General features: G+C 42.4%; 1 protein-coding gene across 6 annotated transcripts in view; it reads right to left on the bottom strand.

Moving 5' to 3' along the window:
* Positions 1-1,414: 1,414 nt before the first annotated feature.
* ARID5B (AT-rich interaction domain 5B) overlaps positions 1,415-20,896 on the bottom strand; it is a 118,966-nt gene continuing 99,484 nt past the window's right edge. For all 6 annotated transcript variants that reach the window (XM_068140098.1, XM_068140099.1, XM_068140101.1 and 3 more), the window contains 2 exons: positions 9,393-9,591; positions 1,415-5,641 (listed from right to left, as the gene is read on the bottom strand). In XM_068140098.1, the coding sequence (XP_067996199.1) occupies positions 3,491-5,641; positions 9,393-9,591 (2,350 nt within the window). In that variant the 3' untranslated portion in view covers positions 1,415-3,490. The remainder of the gene's footprint in view (positions 5,642-9,392; positions 9,592-20,896) is intronic.

Here is a 20,896-nt window from a genome sequence, read left to right as displayed (position 1 = left end):
TATATACAAATCATCACCTTACAGAGCATATAGGCTACATAACTTGAATCACAAAAAGTATACAATATTTACAACAAAAGAAAGTTAAAAAAGTATAAACAGCTAGTAGATTACGTTGCCATTATTAGAACATATTTAAAACTGTGGGGCTGGGGGGAGAGGAGGGGAAGAGGGAGAGAACAAGTGAAATATTCACCACGTGTACAGCAAACACTGCAGGAAGTGCTCAGGGGAGCACAACCAACACTGCCTGCCTCACACCAGCGCAACAAGTCCCAATACTCGTTAAAATCATCATAACTGCAAAGCCAGAGCAGATACGACCTTGCTGACCTGACAAAGGATAGGAGCGGGTGGGGAGCATTGAGGGGACCCCAGCAGCAGTGCAGGAGAGGTGCTGGTGGAGGCAGGTGCAGCGCTTGTCTCCCATGCCATATCCAGCGACTGCCCAGCTGATTTCTCTGCAGCTAGGACAAACTACTTTCCTGGTGCACCAGGCAAACTTCTCATGCCAGGCCATCGTGCAGCCAAGACAGACCTGCTGCAAAAGGCCACCTTGTTCCCATCCCACTTGCTAGGGGTAAGGATTTTACTGGGAGTCAAATCTGACTCCCCCTGTCTTTTGGGAAGTCAGGCTCAGTGTGTGGCCAGAAGCTACACGCGAGCTGTTTGCTGCCGGGCCTTCTCCTTTGAATCGCACAACCTTTAGCATCCCTAATGAATCCTGGACATAGTGCATTTGAATTGCAACATTTCTTGGAACTGGCTCCTGGTAAATAGATTTATGAGTCTATTGCCAATTAGATTCCACAGTTTCCTTTACAAACCTACCAATAACAATGGTTTGATTGCACAAAGAAAGGCTTGTGCAATTTCATTCCATAATAAGGCCCCTTGAACTCAAACAATGCAAACAAAGCCACATTTAAAACATTAAAAAAAAAAAAAAAGGACTTTTCAGCTAATGGAGAATTCAATAGCCTTTTGAAAGATTTCCAAGAATTCTCTTAAGAGTTTTCAAACAAATAGTGCACTGCTTCTGCTGGGAGTTTATACTACCATTCCTTTTCCTTTGCCCTGACGTTTTGCCCAGTGTATTATGAGCTTCCCCAGCCAGCAGCAGCGCATCCCTTTGTGAGGCTGGCGAGGACTCGCCTTCCTCCCCTCTCCCTGTCCTCCAGCCCCACACTGCCTCAGCATAGCTCCACACAGCCTACCATGGAACTCCAACAGGATGTAACCGAAAGGGAAATTGGACACTTGGCATAAACAAATGCACAACTCCAGGACACACAACTGAACTGAAACAAGGAAGAGAAGCATTTGCTTTACCAAACACATGACAAGCTTCTGTTTGCTGTAGAGTTTTATATTCTCTCCCCTTCCCCCCACCCTCCTTCCCCCCACCCCCCAAACCCCTGATTCCCAGGTGATTCACATCTAGTGCAACTTTACTAGAGATGTCCTCCACACTGTGGCCTCTGCCCAGATGAGCTTGCGGTTCAGTTTCCTGTACGACTTGTGGAGCAGCAGGATGATCTGCACTGGCACATCCATGTTCTAAGTTCTACTAGTCTGTTTATTGATCAATTAAATATAGTTTTACCACAGGAATATAAAGTATTTAATTGAAGAAGCTGGATCTTTAACAGTAGACGAGTATATTATTCTGGTTTCCACCTTTGGATATTAAGTATGATACATTATATATTGTATTTGGCTTCATATCACGGGAAAAATTTAATGACATGCCTAGCATGCAAAGTCTTCCTTAGTAGTTTCCATTTTTCTTTTTGTATTGACTATGCTGTCTCTGAACAGTAACTGAGATGGTCTGAATCACAACTGTTTTCACATTGTAAAAAATCTCCAAATCACACTTCGCTTTATTGATGTCTATGCTCAGCTGCATGGTGGTGATGTCCTGCAATGTAAATATACATCCACAGGAAAGCTCTTTCATAAGGAAAACCCAGCCCCTCCATACCCGGGCTTTGCTCCTGCAAAAGGATGCCCTGGAAGAAGCTGAGATTACTGGGGGTGTGTGGAAGGACCATCCCAACCACTGCACGCAACCCCCAACTGATCCTACTGAGCCTTGCCCACACGTGTGGGCACAGGACCCTTAAGATGCTGATCCAAATCCACATTGGCTTCTGTCCTAATTTCTGAAATTCTCAACATTCTAACAAACCACAATTCCGTTTTTGGGACTCCTTTGTCATCCAGCAGCCTATGCCAGGGAGGTTTTGTTTTCTAGACTGTTTCTCTGGTAGGCAGGAGGGTTTCACAGCCTAGGTAAAGTTAAGTACAATGCTCAACAAATTCACGGACCACAATATGGGGAAGCAAAGCTCGGTGGGAGGGAAGAAGTGGCTTAAGAGCCATCGCAACAACCAGAGGAGGGTGAGAGGTGCTCAGCACCTTGCAGGGGTGGATTGAGGGGAAAGGATACTTGCTGTCATCCTTGCACCATAACATCACCTACAGTATGTTTATAACCATTAAGATTAAAATTAAATCAGTTGCTTCAGTTTGTAAACAGTAAACGTTACCACAAAAACAAAACAAAAAACACTGCTCCAAATATAAAGAAACTGGAAAAATGACAAATATGAAAAAAAAACCTAAAAAAATGAGGACAGATACAGCCTTTAAAAGAAGTGGCAGATAAAATGATACTGTTTAATTAAAAAAAAAAAAAAAAAGGGAAAAAAGGAAAGAAAAAAACACAAACAAAAGAAACCCAAAACAAAGGAAAAAAAAAACAAACATAAAGAGCACAGGATATACTGGACAAACAAAAAGGATATAAATTACTGTGACCAAATGTGACAGCGGTAGTTTATGAAGTGGATATGTACAGTCAAATTAAACAGTGTTTACCCTTCTATTCTAATAGTGTTAAAATGAAAAATCTATTGCCGTTTTACTATACATTGCATTGATTGAATCCTTAAAAGTCAGGAAAAGTTACCCAAAAAGCACATCCACTGATTGTACAGATTCTTGGCCTGCTTCTCCTTTCCAGGTTCAAGTCGAGACCTTGACTCATTCGCAACAATGCAGGGTCTCTGGTCCTCAGCTCAGCTCAGCGCGAATGTAACCCCACCTGGGATCTCAGTGAGCACTGGACAGGGCCTGCATTTCCACGGCTCCCTTTGAACATTTGCTCTTACCATATACAAGTCCTTTCAGAAAACACATATGCAAAATCCAAGGGTTTTTTTTTCTTTTTTTCCTCATTTTTTTTCTTGGTTTGGTTTTGGGATTTTTTTTGCAGGGGCAGGGATAAGGGGTGAGGGTGCTGACGTGGGAGCAAGAATTAAAGAAGCAGTCCCGTCTCCATCAAATTCTGAAGCGCTCTTCTAGGCGGGATATGACTGCATCCTGGCTGACAAAACTGCAGAGTGCTACACCTGCGAGACATCATAATGGGGGGAGGAATGTCACTAACTTCTCCTCAGACTTTTTTTGTGAGCAAGAGGGTTTACAGTTTTGTGCTGGGATGTACAGAGGATAGCTGGGAAGGTGGGAACGCAGCTTGAGGGTTTATAGCAGCTAAAGGATAAATGCTGTTATGCAAAAGGTCACCGTAGGAACTTCCTACAGGTGTTGCTGCAGCTAAGTGTCTGTACAGTTGCTGAGAGTTTGCAGGGGATGTGAGGAATTGTCTCTGCACCATAAAGGAGTGAAGAGCCAATGGCTGCATTAGTGGGGAAAGCATGGTCTGATTTTTCAAGTACTGCAGGGGATGAGAATACCCAGGTGGTAGGCGATTGTTCAGCCCCGTGCACAGGCTTCCTGGGTACAAGCCTGGGAAGATGGGGCCTGAAAGGGGAAATTTGTGGCTTTCCATCATGCTGCCAGAATGGAGGCCATGCACTGGCTTGCTGCCTTCGCCCTCTGGGTCGAGAACCTTGTCTTTTGCCGAGGTCTCCTTTGGTAAGTGCATAGGAGAGACAGCTCGGATCTTTTTTTCAGAAATAACTTTGTCCAAATCCTCCAGGCTCCGTTTCAAAGGCCGGGCAGCCCCCACGTTTTGAGGGCTTGTTCTGCGACTGATTATAGGATGCACCATTCCCTCCATTTTCCTCAGATTCTCCAGCCTCTGGGCCTGCTGCTTCCCAGATCTGTGGAGCAACTCACTGTGTTTTTTTGGAGCTGTCATGGCCATGGGGGACACACGGCAAGCTTTGGGGTTACAATCTAGGCTCACTGCTGGGCCGCTTGCAGTCTGGAATGGGGAGATGCCTTTGCTTTCTTGCTGAGCCATGGATGAATGAGGGAGGCTGGAGCCTGAAGCCTTTGCAGTCTGTTTGTGTATGCTCTTTGGAAGACTCAAATCTGTTGGCTGATCATCTGAAGAGGCCTCCACTGCTGCCTTTTTTTCTTGCGGATGCAACGACGGGCAATAATTTAAATTTCGTTTTTCTTGGTGTTTGTGTTGAGTAAAATTAGAAATATTTTCAGATTCTCTGAACATGTCCCGGGGGAGGTACTTTGATGCCTGTTCATTATTAAGGTGATGTTCTGTGTGCCTATAAAGGCTGTGCAGATGAGGTGATGAATAAAAATCTGCCAAGAAAGTGGGCACATGGGAGTGTTGCAGTGCCCTTTTCTCACTCATTTTATCTTTGCAGTCCTGGATATCCATCTTCGGTACGTATGACTCGGCAAGAGAACTGAGGTGATGTTTGGAAAAATCACAGCGCTGAAGATCCGGTTTACTTAGCATGTCATGTTTAAAAACATCATTAATCGATTTCCTTTCTTCCTTGGTTTTAAAACTCTGCACATGTTGTATGACCGAGGGCCTATTGATTGCTACAGGATCAGAATTAGGGGCGTGGGGACCTTGCGATATGCCTGAGGACAGTTCATCTCTGCTGTTCAGTTTCTTTTTGCTTATCAAAGGTGGAGGAGAACCGTAAGGATAGCTACACGATAGGGCTGCTCCGCTCACCTGTGACAGCAGTTTCTTTTTTGCCAGGGGTGACATGATGCCTGGATTACCCTTTGAGTAGAGCAGAGGTGTATAACCAAAAGTGGAGTCATCATTCAGGGATCCAGGCAGCTCCTTCTCCTTGAACATGTCAAAGTTCTGGACTACCAGTACTTTGGGTGCTTGCTTTAGTGCATTGTGGATATCTTCGTTTCCCAGCTGGTCCACTTTGACTGTGCAGTTTGCAATGTAATCGGCCATCTCTGGCAATTTGTCATCTTCTGTGTCGCTCTGAGCGGGCAGCTGAACCGGGAAAGCCGTGAAGGACATTTCTGGAGGTTCGCTTTCTATGCTGTCATTAAAAGCTTTGTGTAGTCTTGGTTCAGCCTTTGTATCTTCGAGGGCATTTGCTGGGGAGTGTAATTGTTTTGTGATGGTGGCATCCAGAACTGTGTCTTCTTCTGAGGACACAAATATACTTGAGAAAGAGGATGAGTGCTGAACTTCCTCCTTGGTTTTCTCGCTGCTCATGCTGCTTTCTGCCAGGTCTGTCTTTTCCAGAGGCACTGTCCGAGATGTATCTGGTAGAAGAGCTGGAGGGCTTTGTACAGGTGGTTTCATCTCTCCCACTGTAGGATGCTCAGGAAAATTTTTGTGGTCAGCTGACTCTTGATCCTTCTCTTGTTCTGATGAAATCTAATAAAAAGATTCAACAAACAGCGGTAAGAATGCAGTGCCTTTTGGCAGACTGTTCATAAGCATATACACGGTACACCACTGCCCGCTTCTAGAGAAGTACTTGTCAATCACCTTGCTCTATCACAAAGGCTCTAATACCAGGTATTGGACTCAAATAAAGAGACGTACCTCCTGGAAATATGAAGAAATACACCATCTCTGCCAGGCTCACAATAAAGCATTTCAAAACAGCAAATGTTTGTAACCTGATGAGAAGCACTGATGCCTCAAACGGACAGATAAATACTGAGGCTACACTGTTTTAAAATTAATTAGTCAAATGCAGGGGAGCATACTTCTTAACACAAATGATAAGGCTGCAGCAATTTCTTTTGCTAGCCCACTTCACCTACGACGACATGATTCCAATGTCTTTTCCTACAAAAAGTCTCTCCGCTGTAGCTATCTTAAAATTCAGCAATTACAGAGATCATTCACACCCCGTTCTACGTTAATGTGTGAAATGATAGAAATGGCATACTAGGAATCCCTATTGTAGGCAGAAAATCACTGCCACAGCTTAACTAGGACACACATTTTTTTATTAAAGGATTAAAATGAAGTTGTCAACATTCAGTAAGTGTGTGTGCCTGCTATTACAAACATGGCTTTTATACGATATCGTCAATGGGCCCGCAGCTCTTTCTGCTCCCCCATTAATAAAGCCTGTGTGCACAATTCACACTATTCATCCCATTATGTAGCTGGCTGAACTGTGACCCACAGAGGTCACCAGAGCGTCCCATCTGTGATCCAGCTGATTGACAGCCCTTTTCAAAACCGCTGTCACTCTCCTCTGACATGTCGTGGTGGAAGACAGTCATAAAACAGCAGCATTGTGTGAGTCCTTTATTATTATTGTTTTCTTTCTTTCTTTCTTCGTTGTAAAGATAAGACGCATCAAGAAAGTTATTATCTAAATGCTGCTTTATGGTCTGGCATAGGAGTGGGGGATCGGAGAAGGTCCTAATGAATCCAGCCCTCTCAGAGATTTATTTCTTCACAGCTGCTTTTAAATATTCTTGTCTGTTTGGCTGGCCTATTAGTTACAGTGTCTGTTAGTCATCCTAACTTCTTTTTAAACTCATAGATGCCTTTTGCAGCCAAATACCATCATTAGGTCCTTTACAAAGTACCACTGCTAGTCTCTTGAGCTTATAAAATTACAGGAAAATACCAGACAAATGAGCAAAGAAAGGAGGATAAAAAAAAAAAAAGGAGAAATCATATTTAATAACTGTACATTCTTCTCTTTGTTTCTGTTAAGCAACACTTTGATTGAAGTTTCAGCTATTGTGAAGAAATGTGCAGTCTAAGGCTAATAGCATTTTGTCTGGTATCTCATTATATTGACAATGTCATTGTGACAGCGAGAAAACAGTGAAGAGCACAAAAGCAAATGCTACCCTAATAAATTAAAGTTATATTCTCTCCCTGCATACTTATAGTGTATTAGTTGAACATGCAATTGAGAGGACCACACATTTGTAACTTGATTATGATTTTAGAGCTCACAGCTATAAGCTAGCTTCTGGGCCACATGCAGAAACGGTTTAAGCAATGGCTTTATTGGAGCCATGCCTACATGTGTGGTTATAGAGGCTTCCAGGCACCACCACTGCTGTGCCTGGATGAGGACTGCACCCAAATGTGGAGCTTGAAACAGCACTTCACTGCTGGGGGACAGCTGGGGAGAGTGGGACATATAACCTTCTGCCTGGCTCCAGCAGAACTGGATTTTGCTCCAGCCAAAGGAGCTGGACATCTTCTTTCTGCTGGTCCTGTGACCTGCTAAAGCTGAGGTCCTTAATTGTCCACACTGTTTAGACAGGGGCAGGACAAGTCTTCCACCCCAGTCAGGGAGGAGACATTAATTCTGATATAAAAGGTACCATTTAGAATAAAAAATTGTTATAATTGTACATTTTTAGGGTCGTGTCTAGGCTCCCTACATTTCCAATTAACGCAGCTTAAAGAACTCTTCCTGCAAACCACACAAAAATAACTGCAGTTTAAGCAGCAGGAAGCTTGATAGGGAGCAACAAAAGCAAGGAAATTCAAAGTCAAGGCTGTTTCTCTGTTACCAACTTGTTACATTTTGCTTAGCAGTGGTGGTATGGATGGTGTGTAACATATCTTGCTGATTCAAGACCCCTCAATAAATATATTACCAGGCATGAAGGAGTGACAGGGGAAAGGAGCCTAAGCCTTCACTTTGCATCTCCTTGCTTTGGGCAATTTGTACCGCAACCAGTCACTAAAGAAGGTTTATGTGTACTCTCTGCTCTATGTATCTTCCATAAGAAATGGAGGGGTTTTTCCCCAACAGGAGAGAACAGTGTGAGAGAAAACAGAAAACCCTCCCTTCTTTGTGGAGTGCTTTTAACACTAGATATTAAAGGTACTGTTGGTCAAGGCAATTAAAAAAAATAAAATCAAACTGTAATTTGGATGTGAGATGAAATTATAAAGAGGTAGTGGGACACAAAAATCAAAATCCTCTGCTATCAAAACTGGGTCCACAAAGCCTCCGAGGTGGACATGTTTACTGGTCCTGCATTGCCTTTTTCAAATATTTTAGACAATGAGGAGTACTGTTGGTGGCTGACTCAATACCAGTTTCCAACCTGGTTTAGAAACAGGACTGCCAGACGGCAATGAAGTCAAAGGAGCAGCCATAGTCTGCCGGGCACGTCATGTGTTTCAACATTCTTTAAATACTTACTTTCACTGCAACGCCTTGAAGGCTGCTGTGATCTGGCAGACTGAGGAAAAGCAACATCTTGTGTAGGGGTTGTGTGTGAGGAGCGTCACCGCCTCGTTCACACAGGGTGCAAGCAGGGCACAGGAGAGAGTGGGCAGGATGTGTGAAACAAAGTGCGTAAGTAACACCGGAGCAAAAACCCCATTGATTTTGTATCATTTAGCAACACATGAAATTTACCCTTATTTGCAGACAAATACAAGTTCTACTGATCTGCTTTACCCTGGGTGATGAACAGAAAATCTCTTCAGTGAGGGCTGTCTTATGTCTGCAGGTAACATGTCTCTTTGTGGAAGCTGGGGCCTGCCACGTGAAGCAGGTGACAGAATAGGAATCTACCTCAGCGGAAAACCATCTGTGGCATGTGAGAGGGAAGTTGGTCTCAATTAGGGCTTAGAAGTTGGTTCTCTCAACATCTGACCTTTTAGTCCACAGAGAAATTTAGTATAATGCAATAAAAATCTTGAGGAGTGTTAAGTTTTTTGATAGACGTGCATACATCTGTGAGCAAAGAAGGGCTGATCCAGAGGTTACCATTACAAAAATCAGCTGTGTCCAACAGCTACCACAGCATTATCAGCAGTATTAGAAGTTCCCGCACCCTGTACTTAGATTGGGAAATAACTGTGGTAGCTGTGTGGTTTCCTTTTGGCAGCTGCTGATCTTTTAGTGGTGACCACTGTGTAATACAATGAGCAGAAATGGTACTTGTTACATCCAGTGCTTGGTTTTCTGCCATCGCTGCTACGCAGTATGGAACTAACTGGTTGCTGTATGTAGCCCAGCAAAATCCCAACACAGACAGTACCACAACAACTGAATTGCCATTGCAAACCCAACTGGTTGGAATTCTCCAGTTTAAATTGTGTGTTTTATCATTGGATTTCATGTGATTAAAGCTGTACATTTTTAATTGAAAAGTTGAAAAGAAGAAAGGCAACCAACCTCAGATGCATCTTGGGGTTTCTGTGCATTATCTTTTTCTTTCTTGCTCTTTTGGTTTTCATTTTTGATGCGTTTTGTTCCAGACACTTTTGTTTTTGTTTCACCCTCCTGGGAACTGTTATCCTGTTTTCGAGGTTTCACTGGAGGCAGTGGCTTATCTTCCTCTCCTTTAATAAATCTTTCATATGGCAGGATTAATCTAGGGGATTAAGGAACAAATAATTGATCAGGTTTTGCCATTCTAGCAAAGAACAAAATGTATGTACTACAAGCAGTTTACTTAATAAACCCATTTTCTTCCATGCCATAAAAGCAACAGTGTAAACTCTACGTCTATAAATCCAAGTATGATAAATCAATTTATTTGGCAAGATTATCATGTGGCATAAATTCAGTGAAGTTTGAGTTGGTGTGGATCAGTAACACTGCAGTGGTTTGTGTGGCTACATCAATTTGTACCAGACGAGGATACGAGCCACTATTTTTCAGACTGATTTAAGAAAATCCACCATTCATTTTTCTCTCCCTGCCCTTAAAAACATGCAGGAAATGCCAGGAAAACACCTACAAAGCCACAGCCATCTTGATAACAGCTACACCATTTCCAGGCTGGTGGTTCCCTTGAGAGCAAGGGTGAGTGCCAGGGCCTCAGCAGAAGATGAGAACAGGGCTGCAGGAAAGCACAGTAGTGGGCATAGCACCTGGCAAACTGCACTGGCACCAGCCCATCACCACCCTTGCAACATACCCATACCAGGACAGTCACCACACTCCCTGCATTTGCCAGTGAGGCATTTTTAGAGGAAGGAGAGAGAAGAGGTAAAAGCGAGCGAATTCTTAACTGTGGAACTGTCCTCCACAAAGTGCACAAAATCACTTTAAAAAAGCAAGAAAAAAGTACAAACAAAAAATATCCTCCCCTGCACCCAGTGAGTTTTAATCTATCTGCTTTCCCTTTGCAATTCTTGATCTGAAAGGAAAAATAACTGATATAATTAAAAAGGATGGATTGCATTACAATCTCAGTTTCAACTTCAGTGATTAAAGTTTTTATAATGCATTTGGTATGATTAATGACTCACTGTGGGATTAATACTTTAAAAATATGAACTTTAATACAGCAAACATAATTTGTTTTGGTGGTGTTTATTTTTTTTTTTTTTTAGAAAAAAGACAGGCTGACTCTATGAAGAAAATGTACTTTGCTTATAAACAACATAAATCTGTTCAAATACCAGGAATCTTTAATTATCTTTAATCTAAGACTCCAAGGCAGAAACCTTTTTGGTTCAGATATTCGTTTGTTATCCCAGAATCCGTTTCTAAGCATGCAATTTTGATTTACATACTTAGATGTTCAAACACAGTTTGGGCTTAAGAGAGCAGAAATTAGATTGCCCATGATCATAATATTTTACATTTTAATAAAATACAACATAAATTATGTTAAAATATAAACCTAATTTAAGCTATATTAGAAAGAAAATTCATTAACTGAGCATGCTCTGACATGATATGTGCAAAGAGGCGTGAATAATACTTTCTAGCCCTGAATTTGGCAGGGCTCCAGTAATGAAGCTAAGCAGAGCCCACAGGGAATATTCATCTTCAGATCCCATTACAAACTGAGTTTAAACACGTTACAGCTGCTAAAACTGGAAACTGCTCCCTCTATGCAAACTTAGCAAAATAATACGTAGCTGCCAAATACCTGCTTCCCACTGTAATATTACAGTTAATGTTTATATAATAAAAAGCATAACTAAGCAGAATAAGAAAAAATAATCTTGTTCATACTTGAGGCTGCTGCATTTCACTCACAAAGCTCAAATATTGGTGAAAACACCAAATTCCTCCCTGCACTGCACAAAGCGCTTTGGACTTCACTAGAGGCAAGGTTGGGTTTCACGCAGGGCAACGTGGAGGACGCTCTGCCATGTGTTAAATATTTAAAATCGCTTTTAATAAAAACACATTTTATTACAATAATTGTTAGCACTGCAAGGGGAGTGTTTGACTTTGTTTTGTTTCCATGGGAACACATCACCCATTAAAAATCTACATATTCCATCTGTAAAGGTCTCAGACGCTGTCCCGCAGCCCACGGGAGACGGAGACACTCTCCTGACCCACCAGCGGGCCCTCCCATTAAAGACACCGCATGATTAACCCTGTGGCTATGGCCAGGACAGGAGCAAGGCCTGGGCCAACATGATTAATCACTGCTCGCGTGCTCACCACCAAGCCTTGTAGGGTAACGCAGGACACAAACACCTCCTCCTCCCACTGCACCTCACCAGAACTCATTAGCTTTGCGCTAATTAGTAACCGTGGCTTAAATTTCCTTTTCTGATCTTAAGAGTTCATGTGGGAGTACAAGGTTTTCATTTTAGTTATTTTTCACTGAGCTCAGCAGTTGGCAGGCCGACAGCAGTAAAAATACATTTCACATAGCCGGTCAAAGGCCTGGAGCCAGCGGCAGGAAATCTGGAATTAAATGTTTTGTGTATTGGGGAGGCGGCATGACTAAGGTAAAACTGAATCAAAACACAGGGATGGCTTGTTCTAGGATTTTCCCCTCCTCATTTGAAATGAGGGCCGACAGGCTGCTGTTCCTTGCTGCCGCCGCTGAGGTAGCTTTTGGGGGCCAGGGGGAGCAGCTGCAGAGGAGCTGGGCAGGACCGCAGGCTGTGAGACCCCGGGGAGCAGCACGGAGGCGAGCCACACCAACAATTGCCGCTCCACGTAGAGATTTCCAACGGTTGCAATTTTCACTGAATGTTTTTTCAGTTATCCTGTCATGGTACGAGACAATTACCCACAGGATATGATCTTATCATTTGATTATTAGAAGTTTTTATAGTGCAGGAGTAATAAAGCTCATACAGCTCTCAGAACATGCAAGCAGCCAGCTCACATGCCATGAAAGCAGACGGCTTAGCCAATTTAAGGTCAATATTGCCCAACATTGGAAGAATGCAATCTGCTGTTAGCCAAATAGTTTAGCAGAATGTGACATGTCTAAAACCAGCATCAGGAGGTTTTCTTCTTCTTTTTTTTTTTTTTTTTTTTTTTTTGTCAAATATTTGCAGCATAGGAAAGATTTAATCAATCTTTGTGAAACGAGAGGTAAAGGCAATGACCAAAACCAGGAGCCAAATACCTTGAATGCGCCACATTTTGGAAACAACAGCTACGTTTTCAGTGCCTTTGAAGTGTGGCTGTTTTTCACGGTGGGGAGAAGTATCAAAGTATTCATTAAAAAAGAGGAAAAGAGGGCGAATATTTTGCGCTCAGAAGAATATTTACTTGTAAAGCCTACAAGGAGTCCAAATAAAAAGGTCTTTATCATGATCAAGATCCCAATATTAAGATTAATAAAATGTATTATTTATAAGTCAATTAACATAAATAGAATATGTAAGCACTACTGTATTAAAAAAAATCTTTCCACAGGCAGCAGATTTTTAGCAGCATGAGGTTTTTTGGTTTTTTTTTCTTTTCCCCTGGAATAATACAAGAATAACATTTTCCAGCCAAGAGCAGAAACAGTAGGGGAGTCTTTGCTATCACAGGGCTTCTTATTAAATTCAGTCACTGTGAAAAGCCAGGCTTTTTTTTTTTTTTTTTTTTTCTTTTTTAAATAAAGCCAACTTAAAATCAATACAAGTTAGATTAACAAATCTGTACTATACTAATCCTGATTTATTATGATCGGCAATATTAAGTTTAATCACGTATAAACTGCTACTCAAAAAAAAAAAAGATTTTGCTTTCATAAGTCCTGAATTAAATAATGGTGCAGAGCGTACGGAGTTTTTAGATCTGCATCATCCGATATTATGAAAAATTCAATGTACTTCTCTGCAGCAGATGTCAGAGGTCAGCAAATCTATTACAGTAATGTAAGTAAGCTGGCTTTCTGCCAACCTTTTTTTTTTTTAAGAAAAAAAAAAAACAACAACACTGAAGCAGATAATTTTATATTTACAAATTCTAAAATCCTCCAGGGACTGAATACTGAATCTCCTTCCCAACAAAAAGCAGAAACTTCACATTAGAGAAATGTATTTCACAGTATATCAAACATGTCTTCATCATTAGCATTTCATAAAAAGGAAAAGCAAAAGCCCTTAATCTTTACTAGTCAACATTTCTTTTCCCAGCTACAGAACTAACAATGCAAGGTCTCATCTGAGCCAGTAACCAGGACATTTTCAAGTATTGATTACGCAGAATGAATGACTTTTTTGGCCCAACTCTGCTTCTCAGTACACATAAGAGCACATCTATTTATAGACACGATAAAAAAAGTAGTTACAATAACGCAAAGGATCTGATCAGCCCAGAAAGAGGAAGGAAATTAAATGTTAAGGCTGCCAGTTTCCTCTTTAATTCTCCCCACTGTGTATAGATATGACGGGACTCTTGGGTCGAGGAGGAACCATATGCCCAGGACACACAAGGTGAATGAGGGAAGGAGGCAGTTCAGCACAAACCCTACAGTATTTTCCATATTGCTCATTTCAGTGTTTATTTTTGTTTTCTACTTGGCAGAAATAAAATATTCCAGCACGTCTCCCATTGACATCATCTTGCTTTCTCAAGGGCTCCATGCCCAACACAAAACAGTGTGCAATGGAGACTCTTAGCCCCAAGAATAATCTAGGAAGGATTTAAAATACTGAAGGCCATTCCTTGGGAGATGCTGCCCCATTCCCATGCTTGGCCAGAATTTTAAGGAGGTTGATTGCAATGGGAATGGAAAAAAGATTTAAGTCTGCTCCACCAAATGAATGCAGCAACTGGTTCACCTGTGGAACTCACTGCCAATGGATATCTTGGGGCCAAGGGATTAGTGAGATTATGCAAGGATTAGATGCTAATGTAAATCGTGAGAACATTAAGCTCTTAGAATTTCAAAAACACTGAAAAGGGACAGGCAATAAATCTCTTGACTGGTAGGAGTTTGGAAAACATTTCCCTCCCAGACACATTATGCCACAGTGGCTCTTGCTCCTTCCTCTGGTGCTGGGGGATGAGATGGCCAGTTTTCCTGGTTCAACAGGGTCTCACAGTAGCTGAGCAGAGATGCCTGCACTCCTGCAGCCAGTGGGTCTGAGCACAGGGCCAGGACAAGGGGCCACTGAGCTAGGTCAGCTTGGGGCAGATCCACTTGATAACCTCAGTAAGAGAAAACCAATTCTCTTCCCCTAGAAAGTCAGAGGCAAAACATTCAGTTGTTTTAAGGGACCAGCAGGAATGCCCAAGATCTGATCCCAGCGGAAATCTTGCCTCTTCTAACCTGATGCTCTTCAATAGGGAAAAATCCTGGAGCAATGCTGTCAGTGTAACCATGGGAAACCATCTTCAACAGCAATCAGCTGTAGGGAAAGGCCAGGAACAGGAGGCAGCTCTCCAGGGCACCAGTGACAAATTTGCAGCGGAGAAAGGGGGAAGAGGACTAACCCAAACTCTGAGGTTTCAGCCTGTTTTCCAAACTGGAAATATAAAATATATTGAGGAAACCTAGCCACATGGTCCTCAAGTCTGATTTTCCTAGGCCACACTGTAGAATCCCCAGGTTGCAAAAGCAAGCCTTTTGTGCAGAACACAATAGCAATAGGTTTATTTGCATTTGTCTGAAGTACAAAACTGGCATATATTCTATCAGCAAAGACAAAATATGTGAGTTCAATTTTACTCCTGAAGAACTTCCCTTCCTTAAAGAAATGGCCCTTTCATCCTTTCATCAACAACCTTCCTCATAGCCCACTGGGAATGCTTGTGGGTAATGAGAATGGCTCACTGCTGAAAGGTGGGAACTGCACTGCTGTAAGGGAATTCAAAGACACTTTGTTTTAAGTAAACTGGAAATTAGTGACATTACAAACACAGCTGTTGATTTAGCTGCACAGCCAGGCAGGGGAAGCCCAGGCGTTCTCAGTCTTATGGCTCAGCAGGGGGAGATCAAAAACCCCATTTTTTTTGCCTTTGTTGCAGATTTACTGCATGGGAAAGATTCAAAGGAAGGGTGATGGGGACAGAGCAGCTTCACCAGGTCACTCTACCAGAATTGCTACAAGCTTCTGTTTTGGCCACAGTCACCAGTTCTGCATCTACAAGCAGACATACTTGGTTTGGTAGGTCCATACAGTCCCTGCAACACTTGGTCCCTATGATCAGGACAAGCTTGACAATGCCATTTTACATTGCTTGTGGGGTGCAGGTCTCCTGGAGAGACTGCAGAATTCTGTTGACCCTCACTGAGCCACATCTCCCTTGCACAAAGTTGAACAAACCAGGGGTAATCTCTGCCATGTTAACATCTCCACTGCAAAACACCTTCCTGGTGTAAGTCAGCTACAAGCAAGAAAAACAAGCTTGTCCCCTTGTATGAAGTCTGTCTCCACTCCTGGATGTCAAGAAGATTACTACATAAGACATGCTTTACCTGATGTTGGCCAACCACAAGCCATCAGCTCAGTTGGCAGGACTGCCAAAACTCTCCCAAGTGCATTAGGCACACTGCAGAGCCTCCGAGCCTGGTAAGCACTGACATACGTGTGTACAGTGGGCACACCTGGGAAGTTCCCCTCTGCTTTGGTGACAACCCACTCGTGAGCACTGAGTAGCACATGGCATCCCCCACTTCTGCTGAGACAAACTCAAGGGTGGAAAGAAGGATGCAGCTGGTTAAAAAATTCTCTGTGAGGAGACAGATTATCTGTTTCCATGTACTGGAAGGCAGTGCCATACTGTCCAGCACTCCATCCAAGGACTCCTGCTGACTCCAGTGCTGGCCAGTAAGTCTCTGAGGCTGAAAACCCAGAAATGTTGAAAAAAAAAAGCGTGTTCTCAGATGTTTTGGGTGGACAGCTAAGGATCTGCTTTAATGGTAAACAATTACATTCCTTGGTCATCTGATACTTTTTAAATTTTGGGGAGGGGGGAAGCTTTCTGAATTTTCAATAGTTCCTTTGTTAAAGCATCTGTTACTCACATAATTGAAAAGATATTTGTTCGGTGGCATGCTTGAGAGTACAGTTATTTAATCTTAATGATAAAGCCCTGAGGGCAGAAAATCATAACTAGAAACCTCCTGTTATTTATAAAAAAAAAGAAAAAAAAAAGAAAAAAAATAAAGCCCAGAAACCACCACCAAAAAAAACACCCCAAACCAAAAACCTGGGAAAAAAGAGAACTGAGACACCTCATCTATCTTCAGGCTTAAATTTGTACTTAATGGAAAAACTATTGAGACAATTTGCAACTTGCGAAGTTTTCTGGAAGTCTGGGACTAGCTGAAGTGGAGGGGGGAGGGGGCAGGAAAGTGGTGTGAAGACAAAAATAAAACAGCAAAGTTCATACAAGAGAAAACTGCTGCTTGGCAAGCGGTTGGTTTTTTCTTTGTTTTGTTTGGGTTTTTTTTTGGTCAAACAAAGAGCTAGCTGTAGATTACAGCATGACATAACGTTTGATTAATTTTTGCCTGAGGATGTTTTCACACTTAACAGCATAAATCAAGACCTTCTATTAATTACAATGTGTATTAAAAGATAACCATAAGCATTTTCATATAGATGCTATACTAGCCTCTTATTTTTTGTTCCTTTTGAAAGCCTGCCTGGCTGAGTTTCCTACAAGACTCCACCAAAATGCTTACATGCTACCGAAGTTATCCAAATGCTTTAACAAAACCAAACAATTCCATGGCATGGAACACGGGGCTCTCTTATGTATTCAATTACTGCACAATATCCTTGGGGTAGAGAGACTTTATGGCTGTTAAAAGGAAACCATGTAAGTGACTTATTTTGACCTGCCTTGTGTTTCTGATAATATATAAGTGAGCAACTTAGAAAAATGGGAGAATGGACTCTGAACTGTACAAGACACTGTATCTCCTGTGGTTTAGTCCCCTGGTAAGGCACAGATATCCAGGGTACTCTGCAAGTGCCCAGAGATCACACAGCCAGAGTAAAACCTTCTGTGTCCAAAGTGTGGGCACAGCCACTTTGCTGGGTTGTGAAGAACCACAACCCACTCTTGGGACCCTCCTCTCCAGATCTGAGGGTCAGGATAGGAGATGCACTGTTGGAGAGCAGGACATGGCCCGCGGGATTCTCTGGCTCCATCCCTGCTAGAGACCTCAAGGGAAATGGACTCCTTGCAGCACTTGAAGAGGCCAGGAGGTCTACTGCTCTGTTGGACTGTCCATCTGCCTGTCGTGATACCTTTGAACACTGACTCATCTGTCCACCAAAGCAGCTGAGGTGTGTTACTGCATGTCATTGTGCATCACGGTTCCCTGGCCCTTGCACGTTTGTGTGAAGCTTGTGCACAAGGCTTCCTTTGGAGGAAACCAAGATGGATCACAGACAGACATGGAGGCTAAAAAAGACCCCAACAGGCAATTGTTTGTACTTTTGTTTCGTTCAACATATTTTAGTGGAATGTTTATATACTTTGCAAAATAGCAGGTTGGGTTTTTTTGGTTAGGGTTGGATTTTTTGGTGGGTTTTGTTTGCTGCCTTGTTTTTTTTTAAGAGGAGGGTTGCTGTTGGTGTAATATACATGAAGAAATCCCCGACAACAACGGCATCAGCAGTGCAGAAACACAGCCTATCATTCACGCCGGAAAATTAAAGCTGCAGATCATGCGTTCTGTGTAAAAAAAGTGAAAGAAACCTCAAACCCTGCCTGTGAAAACCACATCTGCATTATTAGGGGAAGGAGCACTTTGCAGAAAGTAGCCGTTTCTGAGGGTTTCTTGATAAGTGAAAGAGATGTAGGGTACTGACAAGGGCTGTAAGAGTCTTGCAGGAAAGGTTCAGGCTGAATCAGCTAGTACCAACCACACGTGCCTCAAGCCTTCTGTGATCGTGCAAGGTTAGTGCACTGAAGGAGCACAAATGAAGAAAATAACAACCAAAACAACAACAACTCATAAGCTCTGCATGGTCCGAGTCATGAACAGAGCAACAGCCCTACGATGGGAAAACATTAATGCCTTTTATATTAGTAATCATCTGTTACACGAGCAATTAAGTACAGTACTAATGGACTATAGCCAAGAGCCTGGTACTAATATTAAAAACTGACAGAGATGAATAGGTTTGGAAGGAAAACTAGGCTGACAAAGACATTTTTATGAAGTGCTTGGGCCTATTTGGAACAACCCAATCAGAGGCAGGTTCAGACCAGCCATGCCTACAGTGACAATAACACATTCATTGCCATTATGTGATGCCTGCTATGCTTTAAATAAAAACATCCATTGCTTCTACTCAACAACCTGCATTTTCATTATTGTACTCACTAATAAAACAAAAGTTGTCTAACTAATATACAAATAACGCTTACTGAAAGACTGTCAGCCTTGCTTTGTTTTAAAATGAAACCAGTTACTGGAAACACAAACTGTAATAGATGAAAAATGAATCAGATGATAGCGCACACAAAATCTTTCCTTCCTTTTTACCAGGCAAACAAAGCAAACACTGCACAGAAGCACTCTGCCTACCTATAGCACAGCATCAGCAACAACCACAACCCCTGCTCCAAACAGGGGGACATGGAGAAGGGAGCAGAGCATTCCCCACAGTCTTTAAATCTGGCTTGCTTTCAGCTTTTGCCATCCTCAGTATCATAGATCTGCAGTTTTTTAGAGCTTATAAGCACCTTTTGGGAAAAACATTTCTTCCAGGGATTTGCTAGATAGAGTAAATTCTTCCCTCTCCAGTTCTTGGAGTTGTTTTTTAAAGAAAATTGGTTTGGTTCTTTCCCTCCCCCCCACCCCCCCCCCTTTTTTTTTTTCCTTTTGTGTGTCCTTTTTATTTTCCCTTTGCTTTGTAGTTGCTTGTGAAACCCCACCTTGTAGAAGGGAACTCGAAGAGGGCATGAAGGTGGAATACCCATACAATACCTGAATGGGATGTATGTGTCATTCCACTCTTCAGTATCCTAAGAAGTCACTGAAAGGTTGATGCAACCGAAGCAGCCTTGACACATTAAAGACTGTGTAAACAGCCAGAAGCAGGGAGAAGATTGGGTTGGATATTAGAAAAAAATTTCCTCACTCAAAGGGTTGTGAGGCACTGGAACAGGCTGCTCAGGGAAGTGGTGGAGTCACCATCCCTAAAAGCATTTAAAAGATGTGTAGATTTGACACTGAGGGACATGGCTTAGTGGTGGACTTGGCAGTATTTGGCTTACAGTTGGACTTGGTCTTAAAGTCTTTTCTGAGCTAAATGATTTTCTGTCATCTTGGAAGAAGCTAGTTAACACAACACCAGTTATAGAGATGAATGGCAAGACTAAGTCAAACAGCAGGCAGGATCAGTGAAGTCTGGGAACTACCTGTTCTGCCTCCAGTAAGCAAGGAAAGGCTAGTGGGATTCAAGAAGGAAAAAATCATGAGGTTTATTCAGCATTTACTTCCCAGATTAATTCAATTTCCAGTTTAGCTTTACAGCTTGCATTCAAGTTAGTAAATGTATGTGTGTCCCAAATCATGAACGTGTGCTCCCACATTGTCGTGCTAGTTTTAGATTAAATGTCATCTGAGCACTTTGGCTAGAAATGAGCACTACACTTACAGGTGCTGCTGTTAGAATCACCAGCTGAAACAAACCATGACAATTTAATTTAATTTTTTTTAAAGTCTGAGGCTTAATACAACCTTGCTGTGGTGGAAAAAAGGCTAGAAATCTAGAGACTGGTCCAGTCACTGAGGTTTTTTGTATAGATGTTTCAGATCTTCAAACCAGACTTGGTAAAGCATATTTTAGGTAAGCTCAGGGCTTACCCAAAGATCCTGTAAGACTTTTTCTCTAAATGCCATATTTTGACAGCCAGAAACCTAGAAAGTAGCTGGCTGCCTTGTATCAGAGCTAAGCCAGAACTATACAATATAGACTGGCATCCAAGAGCTCAGATTTGAGCTCTTTGGTGGGCGAAAACCAATCTAACCATAAACTAGAATTTTCCTCAGACTGGCTCAAGGCAAACAGAACCCTTTTTTTGGCAGCCTGGACAGGTTTTCCAGTCTTGAAGGCATCACGAGCCTGCTCAGGTTTTCTAGTGAGTACCACGAGTTTTGTGGCACTTCAAGATATGCCCCTGACTAAGTCACAAGGATGAGTCTCTATGCATGGAAGAGTAGTGCAATTTGAGGTGTTTGCATGTGAAAAAATAAACCACTAGCATGAAAGCAGAAGAGAGTGACAGGGATTCATGGAGTATTTGGGAATGGCTCATTTATTTTTCCACAACCACAAGAGACATGGTCTCTCGTGACTCGGATTTCAACACAGAGCCTGGAAATGCTTGCTCCTTGTGTGACCTAAGCCTGCACAGACCAAGTCTTGTGTGTGCCTGGGTCTCCTCTGTCAAATAAACATCCTAAGAAGCACATCTGGAGAGGGAAGGCCCACACTGCCAGCTTGAAACCCATCAGGTGGCTTGGGTGCAAGGGAAGCCCTGAGACATTTGGGTTTGTA

Source organism: Melanerpes formicivorus, unplaced genomic scaffold (genome assembly GCF_026170545.1).
Source record: "Melanerpes formicivorus ecotype bairdi unplaced genomic scaffold, bMelFor1.0.p_v2 SCAF_6, whole genome shotgun sequence".
Taxonomy (NCBI): domain Eukaryota; kingdom Metazoa; phylum Chordata; class Aves; order Piciformes; family Picidae; genus Melanerpes; species Melanerpes formicivorus.
Note: the sequence above shows the minus strand (reverse complement) of the source record. Positions and strands in the feature narration are given on the sequence as shown.